At 33.7% G+C, this 27,498-nt stretch overlaps 2 protein-coding genes across 9 annotated transcripts; one reads left to right on the forward strand and one right to left on the reverse strand.

The window, feature by feature from the left end:
• Positions 1-1,397: 1,397 nt before the first annotated feature.
• Positions 1,398-21,818, reverse strand: Crzr (corazonin receptor). Of its 8 annotated transcripts, none has more exons than XM_076373668.1 (8): positions 14,497-14,886; positions 14,287-14,368; positions 14,139-14,210; positions 8,724-9,472; positions 4,582-4,765; positions 3,393-3,595; positions 2,280-2,401; positions 1,398-1,693 (listed from the first exon to the last, which is right to left on the reverse strand). In XM_076373668.1, exons 4-8 carry the CDS (start codon positions 9,345-9,347, stop codon positions 1,570-1,572), a joined length of 1,257 nt encoding a protein of 418 aa, XP_076229783.1. In that variant the 5' UTR covers positions 9,348-9,472; positions 14,139-14,210; positions 14,287-14,368; positions 14,497-14,886; the 3' UTR covers positions 1,398-1,569. The 8 variants fall into 8 exon arrangements, 7 of the variants coding, with proteins under 7 accessions (XP_076229783.1, XP_031848119.1, XP_031848124.1 ...); XM_031992259.2 differs by having other exon boundaries at positions 14,287-14,371; XM_031992264.2 differs by lacking the exons at positions 14,139-14,210; positions 14,287-14,368 and adding an exon at positions 14,893-14,953 and having other exon boundaries at positions 14,497-14,684.
• On the forward strand, positions 5,695-7,011 carry LOC143175290 (uncharacterized). The gene is made up of 3 exons (XM_076373895.1): positions 5,695-5,706; positions 5,777-5,977; positions 6,520-7,011. The coding sequence occupies exons 2-3, from the start codon at positions 5,834-5,836 to the stop codon at positions 7,009-7,011; spliced, it is 636 nt and encodes a 211-aa protein (XP_076230010.1). The 5' UTR covers positions 5,695-5,706; positions 5,777-5,833.
• Positions 21,819-27,498: the final 5,680 nt, after the last annotated feature.

Consider the following 27,498-nt stretch of genomic DNA (forward strand, 5'->3'; position numbering starts at 1 on the left):
ATCTATCCTTGTCGCACATTAATGTTGTCTTTGTCTTACACATTACGAATATACGAATCGCATTTAACACATCGAATAATCGCAAATAACTCGTTAATTCGACATCAATTACAGCTAAAATTGTCACAGGACTATTTCCGAGGGTCTACTCTAATTTCTTCAAACATAAAAATTCACCAATTGTTTCTACGTAATAAAAAAAGTAATGGCACACTAAAGACCTCTCAAAACATTCTTGGTAAGTTTGATAGAATGTTGTAGATAATCATTAATAAATAATTAACGCGAAATAACATCCTATCGAAAGTGATATGAGAAATCAGAGGGGGGATCATTCTATGATCCTTAATTGCAAATGTTAACGAATCATTCGTGGGAGACGAGTTATTAGTATATTCGTTGCCGAGTTCGTTGTTTTTTTCCATTTTCGTAACGCATCTGGTTCAGAGCTTCTACCACTAGATGGCGCAACTTCATTTCTGTCCTTGTTTTACACCGGAAAACGCATAAGTCTGTCCTTGTCGGATACCTCCTTGTCATCATGCTTCACGAGTAGGTACCAGGGATTGATGAGATGCTTCTTCAAAGTTGGTCGCACGCGACACGCTATCTCTGTCTTTGTTGCACAGTCGCTCTGTCCTTGTCTTACTCATTCCGGGGATAGGGAAACGCTCGATATGGCCAGTAAACTTTGCCCCTGACAGCTTGCAACCAGCTTTACGCAGATTGCTGTTTTTTTTGGTTCTGTTAAGTTTAATGCATCAGGATCATGATAATATTTATTATTGTAACAGAAGTTCTGATTATATCATGGCAAATAAATATTTATTTTGAGAAGCATATAAGACATGTATGTTTATTAGAAAAAATGAAAGATAAAGGCCTTGCGATTTTTTTCTTGTTGAGTAAGACGAACATGCAAACTCGGAAGGGAGAGAAGAGGAAGTATAGGGAAAAGCCGATCAATGTTTAATAAGCCAAAATGACAAACTTTGGAGTCAGAAATTTCAGTTTTAGATTCCCGACTACATTCCTGTTTGATTTGGCAATTACGCGACTTTTGAAAACTAGATTTTAGAGAAATCCTTTACAGAGAATTTTGTAAACATATGACCGTTATTTAAGTCGATTTATACATAAATCTATAGACCCTTTTTTCAGAAACGTTTTCTCTTTTATTATTTAAACAAGTATATGTATTAAATAAATAGTTCTATTTTCCTTAATTCACTGTAGTAACGTAATATAATACATTTTACTCTTGTGTATCGTATATTTACATCGTACATTTAAAATAGAGTATAATATTCAAAGCAATACTAGACTTTGAATATGTTTGTAAACGAGTAAGTCACTTATGCATGATCAACAGGTGTTATGAAGATAAGAATGTAAAGTTGATAGAAAAATTAATGTTATTAAATCAAATGTGCCACACAGTCGGATTATAACAGTACATATATAACTGTGTCACTTTGTTGCATAAACGTGAGAACGAAAATATTTCTTTTCGTCACAGAAAGTCTCCTGTAGAAACTAGGATATATAACTACTTCGTGTTTCGTGAGTTCAAATAGTAGTGTCTGAAATATTCTTTGCAAGAATTGGTACTCGAGATTCCCGTGATCCTCGTCTGTAGTTGCTATCGTTGTTGATCGTTGGCGTAATCCTACGTTGTGTCGTTGATATGTCCCTAAAAGAGGCAAAGTCGACATTAGATACAATGCATATAGATTGTATAAAAAATACTTTAATCATTTAACACGTTAAGTGCCATGTCAGTCACCGATGACTGACGCTTACGAATTACTTGAAAACAATCGTAATGCAAGATAATCGATGTCGAATCAAAATGTTTAATAACGTAACTAAGCTAATAATAGTGTAATGCAAAGATTGTGACGCCAAATAGTGAATAATTGTTGCTACTTTTCTTTGCTAAAAAGGATAACTATACAGAAAAATGGTCAAGATTTTCGTGGCGCTTAACGCGTTAATCTAAATAAACAGATGATTCGAGCAAATTCGTTCACGAATGAACTCTATATAACTGTTTATCATAATTTTCACTTCTAGATTGAGCTCCTACAATTGTGCCAGAAAAATATGGAAGACCCTGTATATATTTAAAGATTGAGGTACAATTGAGTTATAAAATCCGGCGTCCATTTATCATAGATACCTTCTAGTTTCAAAATTCTCGACAGATTCTTAGGCACTGACACGTTTACTTGTCTGATTAATTAAAACAGACATTGTTCGAATCTTTTATAATGTACCTGTGATAGGAATTCTGGCGTTTCTTTTTAGGCCAAAGATGAAACGCGCCATATATTAATGGATTTACTAGACTGTTGCTCATACCAAAGAAGAAGATTCCACCTCGTAAATCATTACTGAGCTGAAAGAATATGAACATATTCATGGAATTTACTGTACATGATACGTTATAACTATTAACCCTTTGCACTCGAGAAGTGACTCTCACTCATCACCTGATTTCGTACAGTAAATCTATAAAATTCGATATTTAATATTATACCTCGTATAACCCATCAATTTAAAAAGTATTGAAATAAAATAGCTGTTTCCTCAATGTACGTATAATTTCTCTTCGAGTTGGTTTCACAAAATATCGTCTTTCTCTCACCAGAAAATGTTAAAATATCTCTAATGAAAAACTTCCCAGTGCAAAGGGTTAATGCAATGCATATGTACATAAGGTGGGATACTTGAATCAGAGTACCTAAGTAACTTGACTGTTATTTAAGGTAGAAGGTATTTTACTCAATATACACTATAACGTCACATGTCCCGGGTTCCCAGCAACTGAGGGTTTATAGGATGTATATGTTACGGGCAATGAGTTTAATGTGGGCATTTTGTAAAATGACCGGGTATTGAATAGACTGTTCGTTCGAAAAGACATCGTGCAAAATGCCCGTAACAAGTTTCGGTCAATCTATAAAATGTCTAGTCATTATACAGAATGCGGCAATATACCCCTTGGTAAAAATCAACATACAGTCATTATAATCATACTTAATCATAAGGATCATTTATTGGAGCAAGACAAAGAACTGTGGCACTGTAACCAAGACCTAACCAAGACCTAACCAAGACCTAACCAAGACCTAACCGTGGGTATTATATAAAATGTTCGGGTCATTTGTGAAATAACTGCCCATCATGTATATTGCCTAAATAATTGGACATTCTACACAATACCCGGTTATTTTACAAAATGCCCACGTTAAACGCATTACCCGTAACGTGTATAGTAATTGGGATAGTTAACATCTCTGTGGAATGCGGCTTTAGACGCAAAAGCATTGATAATGGTATAATGGGAATAGTGTTGAATGAATGAACAGCAAAAATTATGTACTTACATGTTCGTCGGGATCGAGGAACATAAAAATGATCATCATGACATAGTAAGGAGTCCACCAAATGATAAAGGCAGCTACAATCACGATACTCAGTCTTAATGACTTTGCTTTTGCTCGATGCATCAATTTTTTTCTGTTTAAATCTTCGTGCATATGGTACTCACTATTGCTATTCACTCCTGGTTTAAAACTTTTTTCGTTTTCTGAAATTATTTAATTTTCTTTTTATTTAGATTATTGTATAGAGTGTTTGGTTACAGCTGGGATGAATTTTAAGTATAAGTACTCTTACGTAAAAAAGGGAATAAAAATTAAAGAATATGAATGTTCACAAATACGTGACACCCATAGGTGCTTCATTCAAATTTATAATTTGGGCTTCCATGTGACGATTTTTAAAAAACTTATATCAAAATTGTTGAGTAATATTAGCCTTTTTACACTGTAATAATTCATCGTTATCGTTTTTTATTACTCGTTATGAAATAACAATGACTATGTTACGATTTACATCAATCTATCGATGGTTTAATTAATTAAAACATCCAATTTGTATTTTATCTTAAGCTTAAGAACTGTTAAAATTGTTAGCATTTATTGTCTTTAATAAGAATATTTTCTTATTGATTCGTATGTACTATTTTTCATCATTTTCGCTAAAAGTGCCCCTTCAAAAATCAAATTTTGCAGCTAAAGGAACATTCACATGAAAATTGATTTCTTAAAAATGTTGTTATTTTGTATTTTTCAATATTCTCCTTCTATCATCACATGTATGCGATACTCTCAGATTAAGATTAAGAGTCTCCTCAGATTTTTGATGCTGTCAAGTGCTATGACTTTATATTAATTAAATATTGTCACTTAAAGTACTTCCGTACATCATCGAAATAGAAAATAACGAACCTGCAAGTTTTAAAATGATACGTTCAACGATCTCCTTAAACATATTTCCAAGTAAATATGATATGATATGATATTCGTAAAATCGTTAATTATGATATTCGACTGGTTAAATCAAATACCTCTTTCACACTTTTCTGCGCGTGTGTAAGAGTAAGAAAAATATGAAAGCAATCGAGGTATACGAAATATTTTGCTCTAACAATGTTATAAAAAACCAAATGAATGACCAGCAATTCTGTAGTAAATACGCAGCAGAAATTCGTATGCAATAGTGTATACTTACGGGCGATTGTAATCACTGTAGAAACATAGGTTGTTACAAGAATAATTAAAGGAAGAATGAACATGAAAACTAAACTAAGAGATACATAAAGTTTTTCTTGCCAGGGTTTTGTATAGAAACCATGGGTTACGCATTGTAAGAATTCTTCAATAAATGGACCCTTGGCTACATGGAATACAATAACCTGTAAATTAAAGAAGACACAATTTCCATTTCAATCTAATAAAACATACACGAATTAGAAGGTTCGCTCGGCGGGGTCTTAACACTATTTCTACCGAAGGTGTCAAAAGATACCTTTTGAAGTTTTAACTTAATTTTAAGTTTTCTCAGTTTAATAATTTGTCTTCAATTGAATTTCGGACATTTCTTGCAGTTGATTTTATCGTTAAGTAGTTATTATGTTATTATTATAATTTCATCATTATTATTATGTTATTATTATAGTTTAATCATTATTATTATGTTATTATTATAGTTGAATCTTTATTGGAAAAGTCGAAAAGTCAATTCAGAATATACGACTAAACTCGGAAAATAATTTTAAGATAAAATTTCACAAGGTGCCATTTGACACCTTCGATAGAAATAGTGTTAATGACAGAAATGTTGATTGATCTGAATATTAAAAGTGGGGCTACAGTTTTGTTCGATGAAAGGTAAGGAAAAAGCCGTGTCTCTGTTAATTTGAATACAGAAATTCTCTGACCATCGAAAAGTCAGCTGCTGTTTCGATATACCGGTATCGAACACCTCAAAATCATCGTTCATTTGTAAATGTCGATGCTCGTTCGTTGATTATTTTCGTGACGCAAGGAAATTTTGGCTTACTGCAACGGAAAATTCTTAGTATTCAATGTTAAATAATATAATATCTCTAAATTGTCAATTGAAGATTATAATTCAACTCAATGAAAAGTGTTTGCAGTAGCAAAACGCGCATGCGTCGTCTGTGCCTCAACTCGTTCACTTCGTCATTAAGGTACAGTTTAAAAATGTCATGAATATTCCGTAATTTTATATTTTTATTTGTAATCTATGTAAATTGTGTGATAAGATTTACTTTTAGCTTACTCAAAATGTTCTTTTCCTCAAATTCTTTCAAATTTACTCATTATTCCCAAGGTGAAGCAAGTATTGTTAGACCTATTTATTAAATTACGACGATAAAAACTATAAATAATGAAACTTGTAGTTATTTTCAAGATTCTATATTTGATCGAATTTTTCCAAGATCACACTCCTTGCAACCATGGTGAGTGACTCGGGTAAAACTCTTGCGCTGGTGGTCTCAACGATTAAAAATCTTTGTGAAACAAAAGGCTCCACGACACGAGAAATCTTACGATATATTTCATCTGTGTACAACATTTCAACCCAAGTTGCACGTCGACAAGTACGTTTTGCCAAACTTAACAGGCTGAATGCCGCACGATTTCATAGAGTAAAATACACAAAACGGGAAGAATTTAATATTAAATCATTCGATTGAAGTGCATTATTATTATTGCATATTCATCGAGCTGAATGTCGCCGCATTAGCTGCTAGCATTATTTGTAACATAGAAATGTTTCTAGATAATTATCGTTTAATTGAATATTGAATTGAGACTATTGTAATTCGATTTGGTCGGTGGTCACCGGCGACCCCCATGGCATCCAATGTGTTAAATACCACAGAATACACGTATTTTTAGTATTCTGAGTTTTATACTGTATTCTCATTTATATTTACCTAAGTTTAACAATACAATGTGACATTGTTAAATACTACAGAATATTTTTAGTATTCTGAGTACAGTTTCATTTATATTTATCTAAGTTTAACAATACAATAAGTTATTGCACAGAAACAGACACTTCTTTTTGTGCTGTATGATCTTTATAGGACGCGCGAATAAAAAAGTTTGCAAGTAAAGTGTCTTTTTTTCAAAACAGTTGCAAACAGCGTTAAAACGAGGCGTGGCATGCGGTATTTTGAAGAAGAATGGCGGCCATTACATTGTGCCGATTAGCGGAGGCGCGAACAGCGGAGAAATTGCTTCACAGGAGATCAGTTTGCTGGACTTCTGCCGTAGGAAACGTTCGCGAAAATCAGCTTGCAAGTGTAAGAAACGGGAGAAACGGCGGCGATCGCGGCGAAGCAAGCGAAAGGAAAGTTGCAAATGCAAGAGGAAAAGATCAAGAAGAAGCAGAAAAAGGAGAAGCCGAAGAGGAAGCATGTGTAGACCGCGTAGGAAAAGGAAATGTCGATGTGGTGGTCTAGGGAGTAAACGTGATCGGAATCGAATGAAAAGGGCTGTAGCAGAGCAAATGTCCGAAAACACGGCAAATGATGAATCCTTCGAACTACCGATTAAGGTCAACAATGACAGACCCAGCGACTGCGGTTCTGTGTCAACTGTTTCTACAACGGTAGAAGAAAACTAAGTTGAGGCAATTGCACATTGAAATAGTATAGAAGAGTATATGTTTTAACACTGTTTCTACCGAAGGTGTCAAAAGACTTTCAAAATTATAATCTAAAATTATATTCCCAATTTAGTCGTATATTCTGAATTGACTTTTCGACTTTGCTAATAACGATTATAAAATCAACTTTAGAAATTGTCCAAAATTCTATTGAAGGACAATCATTAAACTAAGAAAATGATTTTACGATAAATTTCAAAAGGTGTCTTTTGACACTTTCGGTAGGAATAGTGTTAAAAATATCAGAGCAAAGATTAATCTCGATTTGGAGAAAGACTCTAGGTCATAATCAAGGTTAACACCAAAATTCGTGACTTTTAAATGTTATTATTTCATACTAAGTATGAAAGTTTTCGAGCGATTTCGTTGATACATTTTTATGGTCTACTAATGAATATTACTTTGTGTTCAAATGTATTGTAGAAGAGGTATGCTAAGAAATGCAGTTATTCCTTCTGTGTTAATTACACATTTTAAATGTATCTCGGTTTACAGCATTATCAGTGTATTCAGCACTTGTTTTATTACAAGACAATGGTACGGTATATCGAAGTAGGTTTTTGCATTTTTTATTTCTACTTTGTTAACGTTTTTCATGGCTATCGTTATTGTATACTCAACAGAAGTTTTAGATCTTTATGTACACTGGTAAATGGAGAGAAGGCAAGATTGTTTTTGCAACTGTGTACAATCATTATGATTAGTGTACGATTTTTTTATTTTAAATTATAAATAATAAAGATTCCCTGTATTAATTACTGACTTTGTCGAAAATTATTTGTATTTACATGACATTGCAGCATTTGGTGCGAGAACTAAAAATACTTAGAAAAAATTAATGTCTTTTAAAATATAAAGATTAATTATGATTTTGTTCAATTATTTTATATTTTTAGTTTTAATGTAAAAAATGAACAGCTAAAACCATATGGAATAATCGATAAGGTAAGCATTGTCACAGTGATTAAATCTGTATATTGACAATGAGAAGAGCATTCACTTTTTCAGTCAAAATATGTTATGGTAGTAATTAACGTGTTCTATAAACTTCCGTAAATATATGTATTCACATACATGTTTAATATCGTGTAATAATTTGGATGTAAACTTTTTAAAAATTGTTTCTATGGAGTCCCAGATTATAATTCTGATATAAATCTCTTTATTCAAGGTAGATTACCGACTGTGCTTCCGCTGACGTGACTAACTCATAGTTTTCCAATCATTAATTAAAAATAAAGCTTTAGCTCCCAAGAACCTGACAAATCCGATGAAATTGACATTTTACAAATAAATTAATTTCGCATAAAAACAACGTTGGCGAGAGATATTATTCGCGACGCAGAGATTAAGATGCAAAATTTTGCAAAAAACTGTTTCATCATTTCAGCGTCGCTCCTTAAAAAATGTTATATTTTTCACAGACATTTTGACACATTAACTGTATATTAAATAATATTTCGTAAAACATAAAATTCTTATAACTTCACGTCCTGTCGCTCGCGAATACCTTCCGCTAACTAAGCTGAAGCACAAAATTTTAGTGATCGAAGTCCTCGTATCGTCCTGTGATCACAAAACGTAACGCGAGAAGTATAAACGCACCGTGGCGTGAACTTATGGGACGATCTACTAGAAAGTATCTTATAAAAATGCCTTAAAAAGCTTACCTGAGGGGCTGCTAGGATGAAAGATAATATCCAGATCACGATAATTAGCTTGGAGCATCTGTGAGACGTGTTCAGTCCTTTCATGGGATATCTTATGGCAATGAAGCGGTCTGTGCCGATCAGCACTAGTACGAACGTGCTTAGGTACAGGCTGAAGACTTGCAAGAATTTGAAAATTTTACACGCAACGTTTCCCCAGATCCAGGCTACCGCGTAGCTCCACATTGCTTCTCCGCCTATACAGAACACAGTGACCAACAGATCAGCTACAGCCAGATGTAATATCAGTGTGTAAATTGCGGACCAGCTATGCTGGCGGCGGTGATTTCTTGCGACCGAGTAGATCGTTGCTATGTTCGCCAGGAAACTGAGGATTCCCATGATTGATAGAACGATAACCTTGAACACGGTTCCTCTTGTTAATTGTGGCGCGTGTTCCAAGCACGTCGAGTTATTTAGCTGACTGGAATGAAGTAGATGATCGAATTCGCTGATGTTATGCCATGCCCGAGAATCCAAGGCGAGATCGAGACCACGGGAATGACCGACGAAGTTGGTCAGATTGTCACAGGCTGGTAGAGTGGTCATTGCTATGTTCTCTGCCAATTCGTTAACGGCTGTCATCGTGGAATTTCTTTTGATTCATTCCTCCCACTTGTCATATTTTTGATAGGTCTTCTTATTCAGCATAGTCCTATTTTTCAAATGTACAGTGTTCACTGCAGGGCGTTTTATAAATGCGCGTCCATCTGTAGGTGAATATCCACATGAAAGTAAGTAGCAAATGAGTTTATGTCCTGTGTTTAAATATTTTAACACGTTGAGTGCCATGGGGATCACCGGTGATCCCTAACCAAATCGAATTACTACAGTTCATCCAATTAAACGATGATTACTTGAAAACATATCTGTATTATAAATAATGATACCTATCGCGATGTCATTCAGCTCGATCAACGTGCAATAATATACAACGTACAATGCAATTCAAACGAATGATTTAATATTATATTCTTTCCATTTTGCGTATTTCGCTCTACGAAATCGTGCGGCATTCAACGTGTTAAAGATTCATATAAGTACAAAGTTGCTTTTTTTATGTGTGGCTTCACTACCTGGAGTATGGGCAACTATTTATGAATCACCTTATATACAAATATAGCAGTGAATTATGGTTTGTCCATGCAAAGATTTAAGCAAATAGAACGAAGTACAGTACACTCATTTGAAGCAGACAAATTTAAAAATTAAATAGATGAGGTTTAGTTAAGCATTACATTGTTTTTTCTGTTTTACTAATTCTTTTATTTATCATAAAACATTAAAAGTTTTTCATAAAACATTATTCTACGTTCTGCCGGCATCGTAGAGGGTGATACGATAATGGTAAAACGCTTTATCGTAAAATTTAGTAGCTTAACTTTGGAATTGCCAAAAATCTTTCTCGCAAACGTTTCCCTTATAAAAAAGGAAGCCGTAGGAGAAGAAATGAATCGAATTGGAGCATAAAAGCTTTCGAAGTTACAGAGAGTGACGCTAAAACGGTAAAACACTTTTCTACTAAGTTTTGGAACTTAACTTTCGAATTGCCAAAAATCCTTCTCGTAGACATTGTTTTTATGCGAAATGAAGGTGTTCGTGAAATTTCAGTCTGATCGGATTTGACAGATTTCCGAAAGTTTGGCCAGTTATCCTTCTTTCTCTTGTAACAGCGTTATGTAGTTCACTAGGTGACCATTTGAATCAAGTAGAGTACGCTAGAGTACTTCCGATGATGTTGAAGAATAAATGGAAAATCCCATCTATTACATACCCAATAAATAATGTAAATATATGTATTGATATATATGATAATTCATGTAATTGGGCGAGAGATAATTTTTTTCTTGGATGCGATTATAAGGAAGCATTACGTGTTTTATGTGTCTGTGCAAATTTAAAATATTACGAGTCATTCATTTTCAGTTCTGTAATTTTAATTTTTATCTTTTATTGACGTTGACAGACAAGAAGAGTCGATGTCGAGCTATTTAAAAAAATTCAAAAATGACAAATGTGAGTATGTCAGAACAAAAGAAGTGAAATCTGTATTATCAGAAATTTTAATGACCGTCATTATATGTTAAGTAGACCACGTTTCCGTAGCAGCTAATCATTCGCTGTGACAATCGACTTGATTATTACAGCAGTTTTCTTTAAATCGAAGGGATAAATAATAATTCAAATATAGATTGACAACACTGATCTTTTATTTTTTTTTTAACTGATAGTATACTGTTTTCCAATTAATATTCGATTTTGTTTTACAGTGTCGCGAGTCGCAGATATTTTGCAACTAACGAGATTATAAACGGCGATTCATTTAACTCGACTTATTCGAATATTTTGGAAGTTGAAAGAATGTTTTAGGCAAAAGTTGAATGGTTTGAAAGAACATATTGCATGACGTGTATGGTTTTATGCTATGTAAGTCAACTTTATCCTTTTTTAAGTGGAATCGTGTAAGTATATATTCTTTAATGCACTAATCAATACAATTAGTCATTCTTTACATTAAAACGCTAGTCACTTATAAGAAAAACTCAGCACGTTGGTATTTCTTTAAAACTGGTATGCAAGAGGTATGTCATTCAATTCGAATGTAGACATTTTCTCGATTCCTGAACGATCTATCAATTTTTCCTAGCAATTCCATAGAAATTGATTGATCCGTATGAAAAATATTTTATTTTCGAATACATAGATTTTTTCATTCTTCCGTGTAAATTCTATTTTTAAGTCCTTCATTGAAAAACCTAAGAAAGTTAAATTTGGATATTTGACCGAAGTTCAGGTATAATTCGCTCCATCCGGTTTGGAAATATTTCGTTTAGTATGGTTTGAGATATACTGTGGTAATGAGCGGAAGCATCATCGTAATCAAACAAAAAATTCTCCAGACGTGCAAAAAGTGTATTACAGAAAGGTGATGTATCATGTAGAGATTAAATCTCTAGGTTTAGGTTGAAGAAGGTTTTTTTGGAGACCAACTGTAGAACACGAACTGTTGACCTTCGCATGTTCCCTGCGTGTTGATATAGGAAAAATTAATGTACATAAAATAATGTGTACCCAAAACCATTTAACTTTTATCAGATACATTTTGCGATAGGTATTATCAGTAGTTTCTACGATATTCGGTTCTGACAATTTACACGGGTCACCATGTATAAAACGGTCTGTGTAAGTTTAAACGAATTCAAAACCTTCAGTTTCGTTATCAGTAAAAAGTGTACAACTTTGTAACGTTGAAATTGCAAACTACCTGAGTATTGTAAGTTTTCACCTGTTAACTGTGGAGTTTAGTTTCAAAAATTTCACGTTTAAAATAGAAGAATGCGCCTGTAATACATTTGAATGAGAAACCAAAGTAAAAGAAAGAAGAAGCAGATGTTTATCTGAAAAATAAATAATTCATCGTTGAATGAATTATTTATCTTTTAGAGTATCGTTTCAGGCTTCAAGACAACGTACACATTCGTCAAACGTAATTAACCGGTTAAGTGCTATGTCTGTTTTTGGGAACAGTTTGATAAGGAAACGAAAATGAAAGTAAAATATGACAAAATAAAGCATTCGCATAGGAAGCAACGAAGCGCTCGAATGAAGATTGCGATTATCTAAAGTATATTGTCCTAGCTGGTGTATTAATTACACCGTCAGGCTCATTAAACGACTGGTAATCGTTTGAAGCGATTCATCCGCTCGTGTATTAATTAATCGAAAACTACCGGCAAGTTCGCGACGAAGAAACTCATTTTCACGTTAAATACAGGCGTCGCATCGCGACGATTCAGCAGAAATGACACGATCTGTGTTCTACTTTTCCATTCGGTTCGAACTTGTTCAGGCAAAAACAGATTGACTCTGCGGATATATAGCAGCCTCCAAACAACTTCTTGCTCTAAGTGATATACGTAGTATTCGCTTCTTTCAAAGGTTATAATTATTACTAGGTCTCCTGACTACGGAGACGTAGCAATTAATCTACCGATAAGTATTTTTAAAATTAAGAAATGTTAATCAATTTTTCAGCGGCGAACTGTGAACGAGAAGAATTTGTATAGCTGTTTTTTCATTTCTTTCGTTTAACTTTATGTATATTCCTGTATCGTTCGATTAATTAATTCTTCAATTATTGTCTGTCTTCTGTTTATATTTTCACTAAGAAAACTTATTGTGTATTATGATATAAACCAATTATACCATAATGATGAGGAATACTTATACAAATTAAGTCCAATTTATTTACATTTATTTCGTAACCAGTTATTCGATTGGTTACTTTAAGAATAGGCGTATAGGCACTGCAATTGAGTTTTATTTAAAGTGAAACTCTATGTTTCTTTCTTCAGATAAATAGTTTGTTTCCATTAGTTCACGTAAGAATAGTTTAAGGTATTATCATTGGGAACTGACTATTATTCGAGATATTTTACTTTGAATATTCAGTGTTGTACGAATATTTTGCCATATTCGAATATATGCCATATTTGCTATATTCGAATATACCCTGCTACCTTGTTTACCAACAAGCGGTGTTTCAGTGGATGGTCGAAGTTTTTAACTAAACAATTAGCAGAAATTATATTCAATCGTAAATTATTATTCCCTCGTAGTCAACTGAAATCCCCTTGCTTTTATGGATTTACATAATTAACCTTTCTCATGAAACTCTAATTGATTATTTACCTCACACGGTGTTACGATTGTTTCTCTCTTTAATGTATAAAGCAAAAGATCAATGAATTATATAATATAGTGTAATAGAAATCACGAAGTTGTGTTTTTACACTGTTGTATATACCTTACGCTAAAAACAACATTCTCCGAATAATCTTTAAAGTGGAGCTTAATTTTAAGTCGCTGTTCATTAGAGTATCTATTTCTTTCGGTTTTAGAAGACAAAAGATTTCAATTATAGTTAACAAAAAGCGACAAAAATTAAATTACTCCTTATTATTAGTGACTCATATTTATACATTCTACAAGTGTAATTACACGTGATCTTATTTTAATAAAATCCATGCATTTTTTAGGATAAACTAGTTTTGTTATTTTAGGCTCACTTTTGATTTCACATAAACAGAATATGCGATATCATTATGAGATACATAAAAATACAATCGTTTAAAAATACTTCTTATTAACATATAAAAGTGTTTACGTGACACGTTTATTATTGAGATTGTTGACCCTTCCTCGCGTTCGAGTTAATTCAGTATAAAACACTGCGTGCCTTTTAACTAAATTATAATGAAAATTACATTCAGTCCGTTGTCATATATCGACTTCCTCGGACCTTTTACCGCGCGACTTATTTGTTATTATATTAATATATCCAATGTGTCTGTAGATATATTCTGCACCTCATACCTTTACATTAATTGAGTCGTTCACAGGCCGACGTGGTTAACTCCACTTTCTTAACGTTTCGAAATTCGAATGCTAAAATATTTCGTTAATTATTAATCTACGTAATTTCATCAAATACTTCTGTATTCTATTTCGTAGAATTAATTACCCTGGCGAATGAACGGCTTTGTTATATTTGTTAACCTTGACCGTGCACTAGGGTCTTTTTCGATCCAAATCGAGCTTAACTTCTGCTGTAACCGTTCCCAAAGGGCGGGTGAAAGTTAATAAATATTTTTAAAACAGAATGTTTCATGAGATAACGAATAAAGTGCTGTCAACAAATGAAATAAACAACTTTGTTATAGAGATTATTTACCTTACGTTCATAATGACATCCATCAATTCGAATCGAATGAAATAACTTATTAGCACTTTATACAAATTGTTCTTCTTTGCATGTTTTAAAAATCTCAAAAGATTGCTTCATCAGTTGACTTTCTTCCGTCGTTACTCCATTTTTTATCCGATCGCACGATAACGTTTTGTGTCCGAAAGTGATGGAAACTAAAAGCACCACACGTTTATTAGAGACTATTTTTTAATAGAACACATTGATAGAACGTAGAAACAATTTATACGATTGATATCACTTTTTTCGTTAATGGAACGAGTTATCAAATATTATTTAAGGGATTGTAATTTTCAAGCACAAGCATGACTTTTGTGCGGCAATTCGATCGGAGCGCGGAAATCGACTGACGATGAGACTAACCGAAGGCGACATCAACAGTATCTGCCACTGTTTTCCTACTCATTCTGAGGCCTTGTCTTCTTGCTTGTTTGCGTTGCAAAGTACGAGTTGGTTTTTCTTTTCTTTCATATCTCCACTGTACATTACAATTTGTCCAGGATGAACATTTGGTAAATTGTTTTAGTAGTATTTGGGGGTGTAGCACTTAGATGCTGTCTCAGCAGAATGCATCTAAATAGTAATCGCCCCTGCTTAATCTTCTAGGAAGATCTTCTGAGTATAACTTATTTGCTACGTCACTTAGGTGACTTTATAGTCTTGTTTTATGTCTGTCTATATCTGTGCATTAGATTTTTCTCGTCAATTATCTTCTTCATTCTATCCAGTATTATTTTTTCAAGTATTTTCGACAGTAAAGGAAGAAGCGAGATCGGTCGATATGATAATGGTACATGAGGGTCCTCTTTTGGTTTCGGTAACGTAATAACTTGTGCTATATTCCAGATGGCAGGGAAGTATTTAATTCTTAGTGCTGCATTAAAAATTATCATGAGTATTCTCAATGCTTTTAATGGATGTTCCTTCAGAATTTTCTCTGATAAGTTTAGTGACGTCTCTTACCGCGATTGGTGTAATATTTTGAATGAAGTACGACTCTTTTGAAGATTGTCGGGTTTCATTGGAAATGACTACGTTGCTATTACTTGTATTTAGTTTAAAAGTGTCTTAAAGATATTCGAAAACGTTTGCCTTTTCGAGAGAACTCCTAGCCCAGTTGGAGGTAACCTTCTTTATAGCAGATACAGCAATGATTGGTCTTTTCAATCTTTCGACTGCTTTCCAGAGTGAATAATTCGTATTCTCGTTTCGTGAGAGATTTATTATATAGTCCTGAAATTTTTCGTTGCAGTGATTTTGTATTAGTCGCTTCACTTCTTTGGTAATGGCGTTTAATCTTCTCTTGTTGAGCTGTGTTTTCTGTTTTTGCCATATGCTTTTAATTTTACGCTTCAGTTTGATTTCCTGCATTATATAATTCGGATAAGAGAGGAATTTTCTGTTATTTTATACTTAACTGGTAGCGTTTCAGCATGCTCCTTGAATTCTGTCGGTGAAGCTCATTACTACTGTGTCTACTTGTTCGGATTTTAAGGGTATATTATAATTTATGTTGGTTTCTATATATTTTTTAAACTGAGTTCAGTTGCTACTGCTATTGTATATGTATACTGTTTCGTTTGTACGTGTTGATTTGGATACATAATTAATGAGGATCGGAAAATGGTCAGAGATAAAATCTAAACAAGATTGGACTTCGAACTGATATTTATGCAGTCCTTTGATTATTGCAAAGTCTAGTAGGTCTGGAGTTTTTTTTGTGTGTCGTCGATCAGTATGTTGGTTCACCAGTTGTAATTGTATCTAATGGAAGTTTTTGTATTGCATGTTCTAAGATTTTGCCTCGTGGTGAATCATTTTTTGGAGCCTCATAGGTTATGCATTATAATCGCCGCCAGCGATAAATTTGTTCCCCAATGAATTGGAAAACTTTCATATTGTTATACACATATTTTTTTATTTGAAGGACTGTAGATAGCTGACATTGTGATATTTCCTTGAGCAGCGTTTATGTTTACGGTGGTAGTTTGTATGTGTGTATCGGCGATCGGGCATTGAGCAAAGTATTTAATATCCTGTTGAATGATTATCGCTGATTATTATAACATGGAATTTTAAAAATAATTCCAACTCTTGTAACCCTTGTTGTAACCTATTCGCATTCCAAATTACCATTTTCAATGTGTCCATTGTTATTTATTGTCATTGTTTAGCATGCATGTGGAAAGTTCTATTATTTTATTAATTTGTCGTAATTGTTGAGTTAATAGTTGAGTTTCGTGTAGGAGCGTATTAGTTATTAGTTCTGTATTTTTGGCTAACGTTATTAGTAGCTTTCTTATTTCTGACATGTTAAACGCTGATTCATCGTTTACAGTGGGTAAAACTGTTTCTTTCTTTCTGTGAATTCTAATTACTCGAGCGTACGTCTTATTCATTTCTGTATTATAGTGCGTCCTTGCGAAACTGTTGTTATCATTTGAAGTCACAGTTCGGTTTGGAGAATTTGAATTATCTGCAATTGATTTACGAGTTGGTAATTCGACTGTGTGTACATAAATAACGAATTTAAAAATCGATTCTACATATTGGAGTTTGATTCAATCAATGATCGTTAACGTTCATTTCTATTCGAGTTTAAACGCTGTTATTGTAACGACTTACATATATACAAGTGATGTTTATTCACGTTCGAATTACCTTTACTTTTAAATACGTACTTGATGCAAATTTCCGAATTTACCATTTTCAAAAAGATAAAATTCAAATATTTCCCGATAATTGCATTTCAGGAAATACCCGATAATTGAAATGAAGAAATATAGTAACCTTCTAATTACATCAGTTCTCGTATCTCACAAGAGTTTCTAATAGTATTCAGCGATTGTCGTGTTAAACGTTGTCGTAAAATATAGTGAATGTAGTGAATGCTTCTAAAAATATATCATTTAACTTTTAAGTGTACATGTAAATTCAGTCTTTAACTATGGAAGTCTGGAAATGATCGATTAACGTTAAATATTCTCTTTGTAACTACTAATAAACAAGTTCACTGTATTTATTCGTTTTCAATTATTTAAATACCTCCATATAGCAATAATATCAACTATACAACGAGAATTTCACTGGTTTCAGAATTCATGATATTTTGTATAGAGATCTGTGAGATTACACCTCCATATTTAACACTAAACCTACCAGATGCTTCAAAACGACCCATTCCTGATTTCTTCTTTTTGCAATTATTAAAAAGATAACAGATATTTCTCTGAGAAATGATTCAAGAAATTGATTTAGCAATACACAAACTGAACGGTAAATCAATTAAAGTCTCGATAGATGTACTCTTGAAGTTGCTATAGAAGAATTTTGAAAAGTCAATTTAACTGCTCGGTAGGTTTAGTGTTAAGGGCTGAAGAAACGCGAAGCTCTCTATATGCGTATACAAGGTGTCCCTAAAATCTATGAAAAGAAGTCTGATTCCATTAATGTAAACCGAAGAGTGATGAATCACTTTTTCAAATTGAGCCATTGTTCCAGCGATATTAACATTACTAAAAATGGAAAAATGTATTTGCGAAGCGAGCTGTTTAGGTGGGATATCCACTTAACTTGCAACTAGCACGCCTGAGACAAACGTGACTTGAAACATCGTAGCATTTACACACACTACTATATTCATGCCACGTCATCCCTTTGCCACTTGCCTGGTCCTAGAGGTAAGATTCGCTACTGGGCTTCACGTGAATTTTTTTACTGCTGATTTAGACCATGTTATTACCTGAAGTGTAACCCGTTTAGATTCAGTTTTGTTGAATAAACATTGTCAAACGATTGATAAACACATTCTGATTTTCTTCGTAGTAGATATATTGACTTGTAAATGTCAGCAAGCAATGTACAAAGTTCAAAATTATCTCACCGCAGTCGTAGCATGATTCTGCACCTCTAAATTAGTGCAGATTTCTCGAAGAACCTTGGAAAATTGATTTTAACTTTGAATTTCAAGATTAAACTTGTTTATTGTTGCGTCTTATCCTACTCGCCGAGAGGATAAAACATTTAAAAAGAACCAAGCGTCGGAACTCAATGGTTTTTTGAAAAACGATGTCAGGTTGATAATTATTCATTGCAAATATTTCTTTCTGATTTGAACGACCTTGAAATGTATCATTCAGATCATTATACTGGACAACTTTTCTCTTTACATATTACTACCGATTGATCTTGGTTTCCCAGATATTTGGAAAAATATTTTTGGGGTTAGGACCTGCACCCTCTCCCCAAGGATCTAACCGAAACCTAAGTTAACACGTTCGTGACTGCGCGTCACATATGTGTGACACAGCAATTCGTTTAGAGAGTCCAACGTTATTCATGTGTGACGTTGTCGATTACTGTTGCTACGATCATATTAACACATTGAATGCCATGAGGGTCACCGATGATTTCCAACCGAATCAAATTAGTATAATTCGCTCAATTAAACGGTGACTATTTGAAAATATTCCTATATTGCGAATAATATCGTCTAATGCGGTGACGTTAGACAAGATGAACGTGCAATAACAAGAACGATAATCAATTAAATAGTTTAATATTATAACTTTTCTTATTTTGTGTATTTTGCTGAATGAAATTGTGCGGCGTTCAATGTCTGAACATATATTTAACATATGGTATACCATATTGTCGCTTCGGCAACATCAAAATATCAGACATGTACGTCATTTATGTACAATGCTTTCTTTGGTTGATTTATTATGTTTTGCACGTGTAAAACTTATATGAATGACGTATCACGTGAAACAATTGCAAGAAAGACACAGTATTATATATTTTTGAAAAACGATTTCAAAGTTTGATAATTATTAAATAATTTTTATAACATTTCATAATATTTTTGCAGTTCAATAATTATTCACTGCAAAAATATATACATTTGCAGTAAATAATTATCGAATCTAGACATCGTTTTCGAAAACATCATTGAGTTCATAGAACCGTATATACGATAATTCCGGATGAGATGGCGTGACCTTATTTACATTGTTAAATATTCAGATTTTCCATTGTTTTTAATCGCTTGAATCTTGCATAGACGTCTATTTAACTATTCTTCTTATATGTACTTACTTTCACAAATGTATTTTCTTTTTGTTAGGTATTAATGGTCTTTCTGATGTAACAGTTCCTTGAAAAATAGCGAGCCACATGACAACCCTATATTTCATTGAAATGGAACATAATGTTAATAAATAAAGCGTTCAATTTCATTTGCTGTCCTTTATTTACATTTCCTGGGAACCTTGTGAACGTCTCACGTATTGCAATGTGGCCTTTGATATCGACTATGTTCTGAGAGAGGTCAAACTCAATGATTTACACGAGCTCGTACAGTAATGAACCATGTTAACTTACAACCTTCGCCAATGAAAATGAAGTTTTTGTTATGGGGTATGATTATCTGTAATTATTACTGAATCATCGCCAATTGCTTGTCAGCGGTTTTTCTGCTCGAAATGAATTTAATCAGATCGTAAATCAGTTATATGCGTAAACTGGATCTGTACTAATAAATTGTCTATGGTACTGATTTTCAATGGAATTTCAAAGCAATTAGAACTGTTCGTAGAATACCTCGTGTTATATAACTTCACTGTTACAAAAAGTAACTTCTGAACTTTAACTAGCTGCACTAATTAATTCAAGCAGTATCCTCCGTTTAGTAGAAATTATGACCGTCGATAATTTTTTGCTGTAATTATAGTCTTCATTATTAATTTAATAATTATTATTATGCACTTCCAAGAAGATATGCAAAACTAATTTATTACCAGGAATATTCTAGTAATTTATTTCAAAATTAAACACAGAAGTGTTACAGAGTATTCTATACTATTTTATATTATTCATGCAATTTTTACGAGCGACACCTTTTTCCTGGTTGCAGTTAGAAACAAATGTTACATAAATAAAAACGAGTGACATAATATTCTGCATTTATTATCACTCCAAGAATACCGTAGAATTCTTGCCACTTGCTCCAAATAAATTTCATTCATTTCAAAGATGAAATTCAATCATGGATGTTGGACAAGCATCAAATAATATTAAGCAAACAGGAAATTAATTCATATATATTTTACTGTTGCAATTGTGTTAGCAAAGTAAAACTAAAATTTGATATATAACATAAAACTTCGTATAATGCATCAATCTGAGAAATATCCAAACAAAATAGCTTTGCCCCTCTATGTAAGTGTGATTTCTCGTCGAGTTAGTTTCACAAAATATCGTTTTTATCTCATCAGAAAATGTTAAAATATTTCTAATGAAAAACTTCCGAGTGCAAACAAATAAAATATTAAAATATTTCAAACTTCATAGTGCCGCCAACTGTCGCATTCGGTCACGCTTCTGTCCTTTGTTACTGCCAATAACGCTCGCGCGTCGAAGAACAAGCCCGCCCCAACATCGTGAGCAGAAGAGCCTCCTTGCCTCCCAAACTTTTAGCTTGTGGATCATGCGACACTCCTCAGTCGGACAGTACAAATTTTCGAGGAACGAGTTAAAACATTTAAATTTCTTTATATAGATTAAACAATATTATTCTTTCGTGAATTTTCATTAGACATATTTGTTTTTCTTCAAATCTGATTTCCTCTAAATCTACATAGCATCATATTTTACCTTCATTTCATGGTGGTAGATACAAAACCGTTAATAATAGAGGGAAATGTGTCAGACGCATCGTGTTTACGATGATCGTACCAGCTCCACGTTGCAGACAGCGCTGTATCGCAACAAATCCGTTGAGATAGATAATTTTCATTCAGAATTTGACGAATAAAGCGAAGTTTGAAAATGTAGGCGCGTTCACAGTACAACCATCGTCAATGAAAACGAAGTTTTTGTTGTAGGTTACGTACTAGTATATCTAATTATTTATTGACGGACATTAGTGATCCAGTGTTTGATATATTATAAATACTGAACTTCCAATGGAACTGATTTACCACTGACATCTTACTTTGCTGCGTAAGTACTGATTTGGTTTTATAATTGACCATTTCTGTCAATCAGGATATATAAATACCTGCCCAACGAGTGACAGCTAAATCTTCCGGTTGCTGATTCTTCGTCGGAGTCAACTATTTTTCCTTCTGATTAGTGAAGTAATAATATCTCTTACCGACATTGATTTCCCGATACCAATTTGCTCTAGATCCGTTCATATTAAACTCGCCGGATGTTTAAACCATGAATTCGCCAGTTGATTTCCACATCATTCGGCGTTCCGTCAGTCGAACGTTGGAACAGCACCGTGGGGGATTTTGTCCTGGACTGACCACTTCTCTCATTTCTCAACGTCGAGTGCATTCCCTCACACGCCACGGAACACCATCTGGATGGTACGCTGTCTGCACGCCACTCCCATCCTGCGTTTTCGCGATTCTCATCTTCGTGATCTAATTTTTCTCACCGTCACGGGGATTGTCTGATGTGGAGGGAAGGAAGTTATGTGGGAATGAAATTGCAATTCTTGTGGTGTACCGTCGAAGGTTCCGATGAATTCGATTGGCGAAGACGAAACATACAAATTGATAAAGAACAACGGAAATTAATTGATAATACAGTATAAAGTTTGTGTGCAACGATATTCATTCTCAGAGAAAGTAATGTAGACAATTTGGTGATTGAAAATAATTGTGTTATCGTTCGCTGGCTACATTAGTAATAAACATTGACCGAAAGACAGTATTTGTTTCGTAGTATATGCAATATATTAGTTATTACTAAATTATTCTCAAATATATAGAATAATTCGTATTTTCTCAGAATTTTATTCGATCCTTGATGATTCGAGAGAATACTACACTTATAGAAAAAGAGGGGTCTTATTAAAGTAATATTTTAATTGAAATGTTTCTCTGAAATGAAATTCTTTGATGTAGATAATAATTAAAATTCTAGATTGCTGAAATCGAAAATCATGGTCTTTTTTCGTGGAAATTAACGGTTTTATAAATACAGCGAAAAAATCGTTGGAAAATCTTTAGTCTGACTACGTGATTTTGACAGCATTTCAACTCGTTAAGGTATAATTTTGCGATTATAAAGTGATAAGCGATTATGAAAGTGGGCGCAATCTCTTCCAGAAGAAACTGGCCCCGATAATATCAATCTTTATCATCCGAATGAAATTTTTCTTTTTGTCTATTTAATCAATAATTACCTCGGACCGAGCTTCCCGTTCCTCATCAGTGTTTGCCTATGCCATTGTGTGCGTTATTGCTTTCAAGCAACCTGTCACCAATAACTTTGGCACAATATTCGCAGAGATAATAACTTTAACGATTAACCCATTTTCGTATATCAGTTCAGTGTAATCACAGCTCCTAAGACGAGTAATAATAAAAAAGCAAGATAAAGATAATTTTCCTGAACTCCTTTGAAAAATTCGAAGGTCATGTAAATTTTGGTATTTTTTGAAATAAACAAATAGGAATATTATGTTAATTTTTTTACTAATAATAAATAAATTTTTAATTCCTTTTGACTTAAAGCCTGACTGATCAAATGATGGGTTTTAAAATTTGATTTAAAATTCTGCGTTTTATTTCATGCGTTTAACTTTATATCATTTCGAATATTGTCCGATTAATCAGTTTTTCAATTTTTGTCTTTCTTTCTACTTTTATTCCGTAATCAGTTATTCGGCTCGTTACTTTAGAAGCAATTTAGTCTGTTTTGATTAAAAATATGTGAAGAAGACACCAATTGAAGTTAATTTAAACTGAATTCTTTAAAATGAACTTATAACATGCATAATTAATATTATATACATACTATTAAAAAATTGGCTAAATTGAAATCGTGTGTAAAATAAAGATATAGTCTTATTTCTAGAAATGTTCCATAGTTATTCTTGTAGACGTTGGAAGTACATAACAAATGAGATATAGGGAACAAGATTACGGCAGTTCAACGCACATTTGTGAAAAGCTTTCTTGCACAGCGTGGAGATGTGAGAGAAGATTGAACTGAATGGTTCACTTAACTTTGTTTCTTCCATTATTCATCGCGTTGTCTGAAGAAGCCCACTACACACTAAACGCCTTGGTTCTTCTATCTCTGCTGAGAATCTCACTCGAATAACAAGAATACGAATAAACTGCTACATGAAAATCGTTTTCCTTCTTTGCTTAGACTTTATTCAAATAGTGAAGGAGTGCAGAAAAATGCTTGTTATGTCTGGAGGACACGCGTTACAATGAAAGTACTTTTTTATAGAAGTAGAAGGTTGTATATACCCTTGACACTAGGTTTACGGTACACGTCAATTGGATGGATATTGAACTTTATAAACATTATTTGACAAGTGTTTACGTCAATTTTGTTTAACACGTTCGCTACCAGGGTGTTTTTCGACGAGGACCTCCTCAATTGTAATATTTTATTCAATCCAATAAATCTTCTAAACAAAATATCGAAAAAATGAAACTGGAACGATTTATTGAGTTCCTAAATATAATGCCTTAGCTTGTAATTACGTGTAATTGTAATTGCCTGCCTTTGAACCTGTAATTTTCAAAATCTAAATGAACGAACATCCACGTTGCTAGAGGTAATAGAATAAACTACAATAATTTACTGTAAACCTAGCGTAAAACGAGAATATTTTTAAACTTTATCATAAGTCGTTTATTTTATGTAGAGAATTTCTTCTGCGTGATTCCCTCGAACTAAATATTCGATCCTAAACCAAGCGATCTCTTTATGTATAAATTCTTAAGTCCTTCTTTTTCCGGAAATACCTACTGCGTCACGTATGGTGTTATCTGTTGACTAGACGTAAAGAATTCTGCGGGTGAATTTACGAGGATGCGTGGATCACCCAAAAGGAAAATAACCTAAATCCAAGTGTCCTTTTGTCGACGCAGCGGCTTCGTTGTGTAAATCCTTGAATGCGACGTGCAGGATATCGCAAAGCTTAACGGTGCTTTCACTTCATCGATAACAGGCTTTGTGATAAAATATCTTTGCCCGTTCGACCTCCCGTAAAATGTAATCCGTCTCGTAAAAACATCCTACTAGGCCCATTCCATTCTTCTCCTCCGCTACATACGCATGTACCGACGTGTATATACGTACACTTTGTTTATCTCCGTGAAAAGTGGACAAATATTTGGAACAAATAAAATGTAATTCCTGAAGGAAGTCTTAAATCTTATGATTGATTTCTTAACTATGATCGACGCAGCTACTTTATACCTGATTATTTATTAGAAACAATCTTGTTGCTTATTTCATGTCTACGTTTATTACAAAGGTTAACGACTAACAATACAAGACTAATATTTAATGTATATTCAAAACAAACAAATAACACTTAGACTTCTCAAACTCAGTTTAAAATTTTCGTCACTAGTCTGAAACGATATTATAGGTCAAGGGGTTTCAAAGATTTATTAAAACTTAGAACAAAAATTTCACATGCATGGAGAAATAAGCGAATATTCCAAAATAGTTCTCAAAATACTATTTTCATCAATTAAACTTCGACGGTGCAAGAATTCACAGAAATATTTTATTTTTTGCCAGAAGCATCTTCCAACGAAATGTCCTATGCAGTATAGAATTATGCAATCATACAAATATTGAAACATAAGTGTTTATGTGACACATCTATTATTTGCATTTTTTTATACCAAGCATTACAATTTGATGCTGATATTTTCTATTCCTATTTGTTAGTGACTGTTATCGACAGGACTAGATACACCGTATGGTATCATAAATATTCCACTTGTCTTTCTACTTTCAAACTTCATGTAGAAGACAGGCTAACTTCATGGAGTGTTGCATCAGTGAGATATTGGAGTTCCTTGAAACCTGTTGGTTTGGCAAAACTTTCGGTTTAAAGTCATTCCGCGACCATCCGCGTGGAACTCAATAACCGGGCTATATCCGTGGAACAACGCGCATCATCCAATACGCTAACCGTGCATGGCGGAATGACTTTCGCATTAGAGTTTTGCGACGAGCTGGTATGATCGGGGCCGTACTACTCCCAAACTAACCGAGACACAGTTGCAAACCAGCTTTTACATGATCCTAAATTTACCTGAAGCCAGCAGCATCTCATACGTCCAACGAAATTGTTTCGGGTGTCCAATTTTCTGCCTGAAACTTTGAATGGAACGACTTGTTTGCATATTTTTTTTCCATACGAACTATAACTTGCTTTTGACTATAAAAGTTGATACATTATTTTAAGGGTACGCTTCCTATTCTGATTTATAATAGAACTTTCTTGCATCGCTTTGGGAGTAGATGATCTTACAAATATTCTGCGATAAATATTTTTAACACGTTGACTGCCACGGTGGACACCGATGACCGGAGCTTTCAAATTACTTGAAAACAATTATAATTTGCCAGACAACTTACGTCGAATGACAGTGTTCAATAGTGTAAATAAAGAGACAATAATGTAACCTAATGATCGCAATACCAAAAAAGAAGCGATCGTTCCTTTCTATCTTTGCTACGAAATATATATATAAAACTCTGAAGTTTTTCGTGGCAGTCAACGTATTAACGCGTCTAACACGGTCAAATTTGAAATACCTTTACTATGGACCGTGTTTTTCTTGCAATTGTTTTAGGTGATACGTTATCTGTATAATTTGTATACCTTTAAAACATAGTAAATAATTTTGTGTAAATGTTATGTATGTGTGGTATTATACGCTAAATATATATGTTAACCCTTTGTACTCCAGAAGTGTTTTACTGTAAGTACATTTTCTAATGAGATAGACGGTATTTTCTGAAACTGAACAAAACTCAGCCTCTCAGTCGTCAACAGATTTGTCACGGTAAAAGTATAAAGTTTGGTATTTAACATTGAACTTTGTATAATGCATCGATATATGAAATACTGAAATAAGATAATTCCGTTCCACAATTTATGTGCGATTTCTTGTCAAGTTAGTTATAGAAAGTGTCGTTTGTCTCGTTAGAAAGTGTTGGGTATTTATAGTAATACACTTTTGAAGTACAAAAAAATTATAACAGTACAAAAAATATTAATCCTACGATAAAGAAATTATTATATTATTAGACACTATCAAACATAGAGAACACCTTTTGCGAACTTCCAATAATATAATCACGCAAGGAAGGTGGCCTAAAAACTATGGCGGCCCAATTTTTTTGTCCAAGGCTTGTAGAAGAACTTCCCCTTTCTGCATTCGAATTCCACGGAATATTCCGCATGCCAACGCAGGTGCATGATGCATCTGGAAGCGTCAGTTAGCAGGATGCCAGGCACTTACGTGCTCATGGGACTATAAAAATCGACCCTGCGCCAGGATCGTGCATTTAGGTTGTTCGCACGTCACGAAATAAACACGTACGGCCTCATTTAAATACGCCACCAAGATTTTCTCTTCGAACGTTAGAAACAGAAGTGGTTCTTCGTTCGAATATTATTTCAAGAAAACTCAAAAGACAAATATTGTTCGTCGTCGCGGGAGTTCGACAATTTTCCTGTTGCGCGTATTCGTAACTGACCAGGTACTCGTTTGAGTATTTGTATGCTCGTATAAACTGTGCGGAACTTTCCGTATCACCGCGGTCGATTGTCCACTTAAAACTTTCTGTATAGAACTTGTTGAATGTCTGCGAGAAACTGATCATTCGATGTTTCCGTAATGTTCTTGTAACAGTTGGCAAAGAAAAATTGCTTACCGACCAATTAGTTATTTTTCAGAAGTCGCTATTGGATAAATTGAATTCGGTGCGTCGAAAGATGCGTCACCACATCGGTATCTGATAAAATATTTTTAATCCTGATTGTTGCTTTCAGTCTATTTTTATCAGGAAAATAGTATACTACCATTATTCTGTTCTAAATGGCGTCGTTATAGTGCATGGAAGTCCATTGTTGTTATTTTAAATAGCTTGATGTAGACCTTGTATCATAAATTGTTCTCT

Source organism: Nomia melanderi, chromosome 14 (genome assembly GCF_051020985.1).
Source record: "Nomia melanderi isolate GNS246 chromosome 14, iyNomMela1, whole genome shotgun sequence".
Classification (NCBI taxonomy): domain Eukaryota; kingdom Metazoa; phylum Arthropoda; class Insecta; order Hymenoptera; family Halictidae; genus Nomia; species Nomia melanderi.

Bases quoted from the DNA above. Each gene is read 5' to 3' on its own strand.
- LOC143175290 (XM_076373895.1), top strand. From the start codon at position 5,834: ATGGTGAGTGACTCGGGTAAAACTCTTGCGCTGGTGGTCTCAACGATT. The intron at 5,978-6,519 runs GTACGTTTTGCC...TTTTCAAAACAG, and splicing joins CCCAAGTTGCACGTCGACAA to TTGCAAACAGCGTTAAAACG.
- Crzr (XM_031992265.2), bottom strand. From the start codon at position 9,347: ATGACAGCCGTTAACGAATTGGCAGAGAACATAGCAATGACCACTCTA. The intron at 2,402-3,392 runs GTAAGTACATAA...ATATTCTTTCAG, and splicing joins TCCTCGATCCCGACGAACAT to CTCAGTAATGATTTACGAGG. The intron at 1,694-2,279 runs GTACATTATAAA...TGCCTCTTTTAG, and splicing joins CGCCAGAATTCCTATCACAG to GGACATATCAACGACACAAC.